A 12,618-nucleotide genomic window follows, 5' to 3' on the forward strand; every position below is an offset into this window, starting at 1 on the left:
CTATAAATAATCAGTCATGATGAATAAATGATTTTTAAGCAAATGCCAGACTTACTGCCAGTGGTACATTTAACTGGCCCAAAGACTGTGCTGTGTGTGTTACTGTAACTACACAAAGGCAACAACAAAAAGATAAAAGCAGCAGAGTAAAAAAATAAAAAAATAAAAATACAAAATAAGCAGCAGCGCAAAGATGAAAAGACCAAAGAGGGAGAAACTGTACTCAAGAGGGAACAAAACACAACAAGGCTCTTGGACTACACAACACACTGCTTCTCAGACGTCCAACGGTCTGAAGGAGGTCGGGGCTCTCGAAAATGAAAACATCCGACGGCTGCTCTTCAGCCTGCACGTTGTTGCTCGTCATCGCACGACAAGAGCCGCAAGTTGTTCAAACATAAACTTCGGGAAATATATGCCTCTAAAGTTGCAAAGAACCACATTGACTCTATTTTGAGATTAACTGAGGTTTCACAAGACTGGCTGAAAATTCAGGAAGAAAATACAACACTAAAGTTGCATGGATCCCTTAAGAGCCAAATAAAGATTTTCTAAGAATCTCATAAGATTTGCGAATGTCCTCAATGTCCCTGACCTCGTACAAAATGCCGTATTGGCCTGAATATAAGACGACCCTGATTATAAGACGACCACCTCTCAAAAGACCACAATGATTTGAGCTCAATCACTTCTGTTGAAAAAGATGCCGACCGACTAAGTCAGGACTCAGCAACGTCATTGATTTGCATTCACTGATTTGCAGAAATCTTCTACTCCACAGGAGTTGTGCCAGTTAGAGTTCAACTTCCATACGACAGCATCAAAATGTCATGTGATATTGATACAGTACAACTGTCACGCAAAAGTATCGTCTGGAGCCCAAGACCCCCCTCTGCTTCGAAATCTTCTCCTCTGATCCAGCTGCTCATTTGGCAGCAGAGCAAAGGAGTAAATGAAGAGCTTTGGCGGAAGAAGAGGAGGATGGTGGCTCGGAGGAGTAGATTGGCTCCGGCTCCATTTAAACTTCCAGCGTCTTTTCTGGCCTTTCAGGCTTAAGGCCACCGCCGTCCAATTATGCACTCCGTGGCTGTCCGTTTGATCAGCCTTTGTCCTTCATGCTCTGGTCTGAATCGGCCGTGTTTGAAGGCTGTTTGGCCACTCGTGTGTAAAAACAACTCCAGTGGTGTTATGCTGAAGAATACCGTAAATGCAAGGAAGGGTAAAAAATGGAAATGTATAGCTGGAAGGCCTTAAGGTTGAACGAGCACGCTGGCGCATTTTGGTTGCCGCTTCTCCATCTGAAAATTTTATTTCTTATTTCTTTTTTTATTTTATGGTTGACATTCATCAGGATTAATAGCCAAAGGTAGAACATGGCCAGGCTTTCACTTGTCGCTAGGACCGCTACCCCCTTTTTCATGCCAGCTAGCTAGCAAGCGCCCTTAGCTCACCGCCTAGCTCTCGACAACCAACATCTTGCGCAATAGAAATAAGCTGATGGAGAACAAAATGAATCCACAAAGAGACAAAATTGCAAAAAAGTGCTGAATATTATAAGTGAAGGCCTAAAGAGTACCGTGTGGTCCAGGTTTTTGCAGATAAAAAAAGTCTATTGAATCATTTCTAATGCATCACACACATTTAGCTAATTGTGTGTTATTCTTTCTATCAGCACCCCGAGAGGCACGCGATCAACTTCATCTATCAGGCATCAGTGTTTCAGAGCGCCGAAGCTGTGACCTTCCGTCTGTAATTAAACGCCCCCGACGACACGGGCGCCTCTCCGCTATCTGATGAGCGATAGCGCAGCCGTTGCTGCCTGGCGAATGAGCGCTGATATTGGCTCGTCTCGCCTCGCCACGCACGAGAGCGTCGAGGTTCATAGGCCAAACCCCTGCAGCTCTACGACAAATAATCCATGTAGTAAAAAAAATAAAACGTGTACGCTAGGTTGCGCACATCTATTATGCGTGGGCAAAAAGTATAGTAATTGTCATATGATAACAAATAGTCATGATAAACACCAACTAACATATAGTAGAAATAATCTAGAGTGTCAAAAAAAGTCTAGGGTACACACAATTACACAAGGTACATCTTAGTCAAAAGGACCATGGCCTGCTCAGTGACGTCTGAATGTAACCATTCTTCTCACCATTTTATCACATTAACCACCATCAAATAAAACGGCGACTTGAAATAATCCACAAAGCCCAAAAGGTCTTGGGCAAGCTTGCCCACGTGCAAATGTGTATAACTAACCCAAACTCCTTTAGTCTGTTTCTCTGGAAGGAAAAAAAAAAAGTCCCCCCCCCCCCACACTAGGTAACAGTTAATTAATGCAAATGCCAATTACTATTCATGACAACTGTCACACTGGCCAACAGAAAATATAAGACAAATAATCCACAGTCAAATAAAATCCCACAGCAAACATGAGTCTCTAGTGCAAACACTACTTTAACAATTAATCAATCACCCCTGTCATCAGTTCCTTGTAATGACTGCTACTTTGCAGAATGAAAATAAAACAGAACGACTAGAAACAAGCCACATACAACAAAACTCTCATGCGCAGATGCAGATGCATGTAAACCTGATTTGACCAGTTCACCATAATAACACTGCAAAAATAGAAATAAACATGACAACTAATCCAAGGAGTTGATCTCGAAAGTGTTTCACCTGGGCTTTCCAAACACTACATTCCTTTCTATGGTGCCTAATTGTCCCTACCATAGAAACGATACTAGCTTGAAAGTCAACAGTGTAATATTTCAACTGGATATTATTATAAGCGCATCTAATAGTTCAGTGACTTACAGCATTGCTCCGGTCCCTCTCTGAAGAGATCCTGTGTCAGAAATGAGAGACGCGTCGGATTGGATTAACATCCCGCTCTCCCCAGCCTGCCTGCGTGGAACTGCCTGCTTGGGTTAAGCTTCATCGTGAGGACCGACCTCCACATTCATGTTACCCTAACCCTCCCACTACCAGCATCATCTCAAAGACAAACATGCACAAAACACACCCCTGCACGTCATATACAATACACACGCATGTGTCTATTAAAGCAAATATCGAATTATGCAAAATAATGGGATGGCTGCAGAGTGGACTTTTGAAGAGCTGGGAGGCAGCTGTGTTGTGCATGGGAGGGAGGGCTAGCATGGCGGGTGGAAATCAGACAGTGGATGTGCTAGAAACAAAGAAATAGCACCCCAAAAAAGATGAAAATTGGCGCACGGGACGCAAAGGGAAAGCACGTATGCTTACCTTGATTTTGTCAGGCGAGTAATTGCATCGTTGTTCTTTGCAGCACATCGTATGAGAAAATAAAAAAAAAATACTTATTTACAAGAAGTAAATTATTCACCATATACAGACGGATATGGACTCTCAGATGATGGAAGAATGAGACCTAAAAAATGTGGGGAAAATAAAGACAAGAAAAAGCAGTGTTGTTTAGCTAGCGTCAAGCGTATCCGCCGCGTCGACGTCGTCCAAGCGAAAAGGAGGCGAGTAGAGAAGCGACGTCCTCATGGTTTTGATGTCATTTGATTATTTCTTTTTTACAAGGCAATAAGAAAAAAAGAAAACGGAAGGAAAGAATGAAGGATGGAGGGCTGCTCCTCTTCCTCCCTCCAGCAGGTCCCTCTGCTTTGCTCCGCTTTCACTCACTACGGAAGCCTAAGGAGAAAGCGAGGGGGGGGGGGGGGGGGGCTTTTTGTTTTTGCTTTTTCTGCCTTGTTATGTTTTTCCATCCGTCTTATATTCTTTTTTAACTCTCAGACAGTGGGTATCAAAAACTATACTATTTGTCTTTATTTTAAAATGGGAAAAGGTACAGTTAATCATTGAGCAAATAATTGATGTTTTAACAGTTATATTGCGTCACATATTTTGGAATATAAAATATTACAAGTTGGTTGCATTCAACTCAACAAAAATAAAATATGAAATCTAAACAAAATCCATCAATGTAAAATATATTTTTCAACGACATATTAAAATATAAAGTGATTTTATTAGATACACTGGGGCAAAAAAGTATTTAGTCAATCAGCAATTGTGCAGGTTCTCCCACTTACAAGATGAGAGATGCCTGTAATTTTCATCATACACTTCAACTATGAGAGACAAAAGACACCATCATTTGCAAATAATTTCCTTAAAAATCAGACAATGTGATTTTCCGGATTTTTTTCCCCGCTTTTGTCTCTCATGGTTGAAGTGTACCTATGATGAAAATTACAGGCATCTCTCATCTTGTAAGTGGGAGAACTTGCACAATTGGTGGCTGACGAAATACTTGTTTGCCCCACTGGACGTAGAAAGCGCAGAAAATTGATGCAGTAAGTGTAAAAAGTCTGCACACCCCTTGTTAAATTTTCTTTTCTTTAATGCAATATAGTACATCATGTCCAACTCAATTGAAAAAAAAAAATCTTTTAGAGAAGGGAAATAAAAGAATTGAGATCACGTGGTTGCAAAAGTGTGCATACCCTCTATATCACAGAGATGGAGTTGGATGTGTTCCACATTCAAACTCGTTTTAAATGGGAGCCAGGAACGGCTCCGGGATTTGTTTATCCCTCCCGGGGACAGAGGCGAGAGGGACTTTTCGTTCCTATTCTTACACAAAGTACATAGAACAGCCTGGAATCGCAATGACGTTCAATTAAGTCCACTCAGCACGAGTATGTGCTAGTAGCGCCGTCTTGAGGATGCAAAGGAACACTGCAAAATCTGGCTGAGTCAAATGGAGCCGAGTTGAACAGTTTTGATCAGAGGCATTTTATGAGGACACAATTTATTTTTATTGGACATTTACTTTCTTGTCACCATCACGTCAACATAATTACACACACTCACGCAGATCACCGACAAAAATATGGAGTTTTGGTACACACCTTCCTTTCAGGCTTAATCATGTAAAGGTGATATTACTTCTGCAACATTGACAACTAACGTCATTTGAATAGTCTTTCACAACTTCATCATAATGATTAATAGATGGCGTTGCATCATGTAAAATTGATATATCATACAGGATATCACCACAAGCTTTCACAATGAAGCAATGACCTGGTTAGGGAATGTTACAACTACAATAAATGAAAACAGTGCGTAAAAAAAGAAAAAGAATGACACACATTCATATGGAAAAGAAACACAAAATTAAAAATTTTACATTTGAAGTTTACATTATTTTTTCTACATGCTCACTGTAATGTAGCTGAGATTCACCCGTTTTGGATTTGCACTCATTTCGGTGAATTCCCAAGTAGGGCCTCACCCTCTTTAATTTCAGACATGGGACCTCATGATAAAAAAAAGTCCACCAAATTTCTCACTGATACGTGACGACGCTGGTGTCAGGGGCTGAATTATTTACCTTTCTAGGGGGCGCTACTGAGTAAGCAGGTCTCTCGCGGACCAGGCAAGCGCAATGAACAATTCTAAACAAGCTCATGCTTCACAGGAAAGGGGTAAACACTCACACACACATCCAAAAGACATGTTCAAATACTCAACCATCTTTCAGTAAGAGTGTGGATAAACACTTGTTCTTGAAATAACAATTGAAGACAATACACGGCAAATAGCAACATTTAAATAATTTACGGTGTATTTACACAACTTCTTTTTCCAGCGGTGTTGTCGTCTTCTTCTTGTCCTCTCCTTAGTCGCCCATCTTTACTTTTGACGTCTTCAGGGGAGGAGAAACAGTCAAACTTTCAGTAACACGTACTTACTGTTCATTCTCTCTTCAATTTTGAACTGAATGAAAAATACCCTTCTGACAAATCTAAAATCCGTTTTAGTTCTGCGGACGCGGGCCGAAAGTTCAAATGCATCACAATTTCAATTCAACGCTGCGGTCGTGTCGCTCACCTGCAGGATGGCCACAATGACACCGAAGAGGCCGATGGCGCTGCCAAAGATCTCCACAATAAGGATCTTGACGAAGAGGCTGGCGTTCTGGGCGTCGGCCAGCGCCGCCCCACTGCCGACGATACCCACGCAGATACCGCAGAAGAGGTTGGAGAAGCCCACCGTCAGGCCTGCGCCGAACATGGAGTAGCCTGCTCACACACAAAAACAATTGGCCTGTTGAATTCATATGACTTTCAGCCACATCCAACTTTTTGTAAACAAAGCACTGATGAAATCAGGACGTTCGGTGAATCATTTTAATTTCATGCCAATCAATTTGTCAGCGCTTCCCTAGTACAGTCTTACCGGCCTGGTAGTTCCTTGCCCCGATGGTCTCCGGAGTTGTTCCGCTGAAGTTCTGCAAGATTATAAAAATCATTATTCTTTTTTATAGCAGGATAAGACAAGACGAGACAGAGGTTATATGGAATGTAGTTTACCTCAGCCATGTTACTGATAACAATGGCCATGATGATCCCATAGATTGCAACAGCTTCACAGAAAATGATGCTAGAAAAGATCATCAGAAAATGCTGAATTAAATGTAGCTTCAAATATTAAAAGAAATGCCTAACTTTATTAAAAACACTTATGTGAAAATAAATTGATTAAAATAAATCTGAAGTCTAATTTTATTGAAAAGAAATACATTTGAAGTCTAATTTGATTGAAAAACTAGATTAACATCAAATAATTTTACACCAAAAATAAATGTTTTGTCATGAGCCTACCTGACTAAATTTTTGGTTTTAATGCGTGGAGCCTTGACTCCACCGCCAATGATGCTTGAGCCAGTGATGTAGATTCCCCTGGAAAATATATACACAAGCAATAAGAAACTATCCTCCCACCACTTAAACACAAAAATATCCTACTTTATAAGACAGTCCAAGACGCGCCACTTCCATAATGTTAGATGAGTTTCTCCAAAAGAGGAAGCAAAAACAAAACTACAAAACTTCCAGGATGTGTCACTCCTCATGCAGTCACGACTCACCAAGCTGCTCCGACGACAGACAGCGAGATGGCCAAACCGATGCCTAGATTGGCCCACATGAATGGTGACGTCTCTGTGAGGAACCTGCAGAAAGATTAAGAAGCAATTGAAAATGGCATGTTCTGAATTGAAGGCTCAGTATTCCATTCTTCCCCAAACATGGCTCAGTTTTTCTGGGTGTAAACATGAAAACCAGAGGGGGGTCGGGATACTCACCATGCTACATCAAAGCGAAACCCTAAATCAAATATTGTATAGCATATACCTAGAAAGAAGAAGACAGTGGCAATTAGTATTTGTAATATAATAACTGCATCTTCTCCAGCCAAAAAGTCACATTTAAGTGCAGCTACGTCTTGCTTTGGTGTGAGAACTCACTCTGTCGTGAGAAATGCTAAAAATCCACACTAGTTAGAATACTTTGCATGCTTATTTCTAAATAGGAATAATACCACTTTAATCACATACGGCCAATGCTGCCAAAAGCACAGAAAGAGTAGTTTTCCATTGGCTATGTTTGCAGGATTTTACTACGAGCTTCAATTCGTCATCTGGTTACAACCTGACTGCAGTAACGCGGAGATATTTCACAAAACACCGCTATATTTTTCCAAATAATGACCTTCAATTAAACTAAGTGCAGTTTATTGCAAACTACGACGAATAAGATATTTTAACGATAGCTATCCACCGCGAAAGAGTCGCAGTACTTGTTACCAGGAATTAGCCTGATCCGAAACACAGCTGTCAAACATAGCAGATAAAGCGACAAACAAACCTAATAAAAGGTTTTAGTACTTGATATTATTTGATAAGTTAAAGCAGTACGCACTTTAATTCATAACTAACTCATTTGAACGTGGAGACGAGCTTACCGACGACGAGTATTGTGGTCCAGAAGGCCAAAGTGACCCCCGTGTAAAGAATGGCGTGTCCGTCCATCATCCACTCCAGCAGCATTGATTCGGCGGTGTGCTCAGTAGATAAACGAACGAACCGTGAGCTCGGCACCAGTAAACACCACTAAAAAAAAATAATGATAATGATTTTTATAAAATAAGATGGCTACGGGGGCGCTCAGTTGGAGCGTGAAAAGCAGAAGTGTTCAGTGTCAGCTGATCCAGCTTGACTAGCATGTGACCATACGGCTGGGTTCCATTTCAACTTCTCCTCGTCGTCCTCCAACGCGTTTTACCATATACGTTCCGCTTTCTCGTTCTTTAAATCGGGATTATTATAAAATATTAATTTTCCCTAAATATGAATATCTGAAGATACATTGCAACTTCAATTTTTACAAGCACTCAAAACGACTGGGTCCGCGAAGGCTGCGTTCCGTATCCCAGAGTACGACCTGTGCTTGCCGTATTAGAAAAGAACACTAGATGACGCTATTGTCGTTGTTTAGAATTCAAGAGACCCGCCGACACCGCGCACAGGCGTTCCCAAATCTTTTACACGTATACTCTATTTAAAAAAAATAATAAATCCATATTATTATTATTTATATAAATTAAACCAAGCAATGTAATATCATGTACAATTATATTAAAGTCTGTTCGCAGTTCTTCTGTTCCCTTTTAGTTATTCCTACCAGGTGTCTCTTCGATTGTGTGTGTGTGTGTGTGTGTGTGTGTGTGTGTGTGTGTGTGTGTGTGTGTGTGTGTGTGTGTGTGTATATATATATATATATATATATATATATATATATATATATATATATATATATATATATATATATATATATATATATATATATCTGCTGTCTCTCTCAGCTGATTAACATGTCTCACAAACACTGATTAAATTCAATAATTGTCCATCTTCCCTTTGCTAATTAGCATCACTGGTGATTGACTGATTTAAGCCACATTTGACAATGACAGCCTGCTCAATGCCATGTGTTTCAAAATAAGTATTGTAAATTAAGCCTTGCGGTATTTGAGTTCACTTTGTATGCATAGTCGTGCCCCGGGCGATGGTGGGAAACATTTCCATGGAAACAAAGCATGTTGACCTCGCCATTTAAAACTGCATAGGTCATTGTATTGTTTGCTAATTACAGGCTACTCCAAAGCATCGTGTTATATTGATACCCATAAAACATTCGAGGAGTCTTGACCTCGTGCCAACCTGTTTTCAACACCAAGTAAGGTATATGTACTCGTATTTACCGTAATAAACAGTGGTAAACACCAAGAGCTTTTTTCTATGCAAGAGAAAAGGAAGTTTGTATAATGCAAACAAAATACAATGTGACTCTGACTATAAACCCCCAATAACTACCCCAAACCTAAATCCGATTTCTAACCCTAAACTGTTGTAAAGCCTAACACAAATTGTACCTGTTAAAAAAGTACCAAAAAAAATCCAGTTATAAAAAACGAATGACGCATACTTGTGCGCACAAATACGAAGCATTCAAAAATATCCATTGACAAAGGAACACAGCATAAATACAAATGTCCTCTCTTGTGTGCTGTAACCTGCTTAAGGCTAACAACACATGCGAGGGAGGGCAACACGGTGTTTCTATTTAACTTCATCAAGCCCCATTAAACAACCGTTTCCACGCATAGCATCATGTTATTTTCTGCTGTACCTACCAGGATATTGCATAATATTTCAGGTAGATCAGCCCATGAGGTTTTTGAGGATGTAATAAAACCTGTTATGAAACAAACATTTCTTGTCAATGTTAGCCAACGCTTTGAAAATATACATTGAGTCACAATATAAAATACATTTACATAGCATTTCAGTCCACCATGGACAATCAAACAAAAAAAGAATAACAAAGCTGTCATTCATTTCATGCTGTTTTTTTAATTTCAATACAAAAAAATTGACACATTGTCCATTTAATTTGTAACTGTGCCTTATAAAAACTCGCTTAATGCAAGGCACAGATACAAAATGGCATAGATAGCAACACAAGCAGCTACACATGCAGACTGATAATATAGTAACAATCCTCACAGGCATATATTATTTCTCCTCTATGAAAAATGTCTTGTGTTGGTAACTGTTTATTTGGGTGATAGTCGCCTTGACTTATTGATTGCGCTCATATCACAAAGGATGCAGCTCATACAGTGCAAGAACAAATTGTTTAATCAATTGTGTTCTGTGTGCTATTTACAGATCCATCCCAACCATGTGTTTTAACTCAGTTTGCACACCATTGCCTATCGAATGCACTACCTGAGCGCTGGTGAATTGGATGAGGGGGCAAGCGAGGGTGTAGTGATCTTTTTGAGCACAGTGGATCAATGCAGAAGCTGGTTGCAGAGCTTCCCGCTATTGTTTGCCCCAAATGAGTGAGGCTTTGAAAATCCGTCTGTCCGCGATTCCCCTCATCATTAATTATGCCTCAAAAATGTAGCTTGTTCATTAATCAATGAGGGCTTTTCACAAGGGAAAATAGACGTGATACCAATCCATCATCTGTTTTTTTTTGTCTCCCTTTCTGATGATGTGCAAACCTCAACTAAGTGATTTAAACCTGCTGTGATGACGTCTATATTAAAAGTTATTAAATTGGGATGGTATTCCAAAAAGAGGCTTTAAATTATTTAATCACCATCCCTGTTGAAGTTTACTGTCAAAATAAACATGAAACAAAAATAATGACACATTTTGTATTTAAAACAATCGCATAGTTTTGCTTTGAAGTCGGTTAGCTTAATGCTAACTTATGATTGTAAAGATGGGGTATCAAAAGAGCATCTATACAATGTAAATAAATATGGTGGTATAAATAAATATATTAACAAAGACAGTCAGCTACTGACATAAACAAGCTGGTTCAAAAAGTCACAAAATCTTTCATATCCTCCTTTCGAATGAACAAATGACTATGGTTGGCAGCGCGCTTGCTAGCTAGCTTACTTTCTGTCTTTTCTTTTGCTTAGCGTTAACTAATACACCGCATATTACAATTTGAAAATGCATGAGATAGAGACTCAAGAAGCCTTATTTTCATTTCTCTCACGACATCATTTCATTCCGTGCGTGACTGCTTATTAAATAATGGAAAAGGAAAATGATTCAACTTTCTAATCAAAATTGGCCACACTGAAGCAGCTTCATCTAAAATACTCTCCAGAATATATTACATTTATGTCGATGAAACACTACTTGACTATAGTACACAATGTTTCTAAATCTACATCCTTTTACATTTACAATGTTTGCCGAAACAGAAATGGTTAATTGTAACCATTTTGTGCCAATCAATCCTTGTAATGGCCGTTTAGAATAAACAGCTGTAGTCTTAACCAAAACAAAGATGGCTTGTTGAAAGGAAGTTGTAGTCAGTGGCGGATGGTATAAATATTTAATTTCTTCAAGCTTGGTACGAAGCAACCTCTGGAAAATATGCTTTGATCTGAAGCTCGACTTGTATCTGTATTCAGCTGTCATCCCCTCGTGCGCAAAGGCTAAACAGTTACCTCGAAAAGTCAGCCACTTCGAATCTTTTTTTTTTAAACACTATCACCGCATTCAACTACTAATTCCCCCTCTGTCACTTCCTCTATTTCACGCAGATGGAGCCTGAAGTTCACTTCCTCCATTCTCAGAATGCTAATATTTTTTTTCTAAACCAAGGCTCAAAAAAACAAGACCCGAGAAACAAATTATGTTATGAGAAGGAAATGGAAAAACGTCAAATCGTACAAAGCAATATTGTGATTTCTCCTTTAAGAACGAATCAAAATCAATTCTTCCCCAGAAATGTCCTTGCGGTTACAAAAATAAATTTGACCATCTTTGTAAAAGGCCCAAGTGTGTGACGTAATATGCAGACTGAACACTCCAATACACTTTAATAACACTTTATCAACGTGAACAACTCACCATCATTTAAAGCAGCAAGGTATTTTCTGTAGCCACCCGTGGAAAAAAAAAAAAAAATGCACAAGTACTTATTGGTAGCTAGCTACATGTGGAAACTCCCACCTGATTGAACAAGAGGCTTCACTTCACCCTCAATTATCTGCTCTACAATAGCTCGTTGCCACTCCAATGTTCCCGATGATAACAACCTTTTTATGACAAGTCAAGCATGTGGACAGAAAGTACCGTATCTTTTGATAGTTCATTTGACATAGCCACTTTGCGCACACACAAACGCCGAAATAATGGAACAAAAAGCTCATCTTATGTAACAAATATTGAACTAATTCAGGTGAGCAAAAGTACACTGACTGACTTGAATGGAAAATATTTTTAAAACTAAAATAGAATAACTATATTTTAAAAACTAAAATAGAGTAATACGTTTGACTGAAAAATAGTTTGATCCATTCAGCAGTTCAATCCCAACACATTATTATCTCATTTAATGGCACCTGATGTTTTTGTTTTCGAGCTAGGAAACATTACAGGAAGTCTCTACTCTCACTTTCCTATTTAAGAATCCCTGCACATTTTTTGCAGGGTACAAACTTGAAAATCAAAATCAAATGTTACACCCAGAGCAAATGACTCATTAGGCAATGTAACAACAACACCAATAATATTAACAATGTATGAATTATAGCACACGGATGGAATGAGGGATAACGTTGCTAGGAGACCCTCCCCCCCTCCCATCAGCGAGTTATCCCACAATTCTGCAGCACGTGCGTGCGTGTCTGCCTCCTGTGCTCCTGCTATAAAGCCACCAGCAGAATTGC

General features: G+C 39.4%; 2 protein-coding genes and 1 long non-coding RNA gene across 4 annotated transcripts in view; all 3 read right to left on the reverse strand.

Annotated features, from left to right (window-relative positions):
- The window catches only part of b4galt2 (UDP-Gal:betaGlcNAc beta 1,4- galactosyltransferase, polypeptide 2), a 40,357-nt gene extending 36,679 nt beyond the window's left edge, over positions 1–3,678 (reverse strand). Inside the window, exon 1 of one of the 2 annotated variants that reach the window (XM_049747449.2) lies at positions 3,277–3,678. The gene's annotated coding sequence lies outside the window, so the exon portion shown is untranslated. Of the gene's footprint in view, positions 1–2,823; positions 3,101–3,276 lie in introns of those variants that run through there. The other variant, XM_049747450.2, reaches the window with a different exon arrangement.
- Positions 3,679–4,796: 1,118 nt separating this feature from the next.
- Positions 4,797–8,082, reverse strand: atp6v0b (ATPase H+ transporting V0 subunit b). Its single transcript, XM_049747477.2, has 8 exons — positions 7,813–8,082; positions 7,154–7,202; positions 6,938–7,021; positions 6,672–6,749; positions 6,381–6,450; positions 6,247–6,298; positions 5,899–6,089; positions 4,797–5,713 (listed from the first exon to the last, which is right to left on the reverse strand). The coding sequence occupies exons 1-8, from the start codon at positions 7,895–7,897 to the stop codon at positions 5,687–5,689; spliced, it is 636 nt and encodes a 211-aa protein (XP_049603434.1). The 5' UTR covers positions 7,898–8,082; the 3' UTR covers positions 4,797–5,686.
- Positions 8,083–8,546: 464 nt separating this feature from the next.
- Positions 8,547–12,609, reverse strand: LOC137839638 (uncharacterized). The gene is made up of 2 exons (XR_011085668.1): positions 11,798–12,609; positions 8,547–9,605 (listed from the first exon to the last, which is right to left on the reverse strand). It is a non-coding gene; the product is annotated as an uncharacterized lncRNA (long non-coding RNA).
- Positions 12,610–12,618: the final 9 nt, after the last annotated feature.

Source organism: Syngnathus scovelli, chromosome 17 (genome assembly GCF_024217435.2).
Source record: "Syngnathus scovelli strain Florida chromosome 17, RoL_Ssco_1.2, whole genome shotgun sequence".
Lineage (NCBI taxonomy): Eukaryota > Metazoa > Chordata > Actinopteri > Syngnathiformes > Syngnathidae > Syngnathus > Syngnathus scovelli.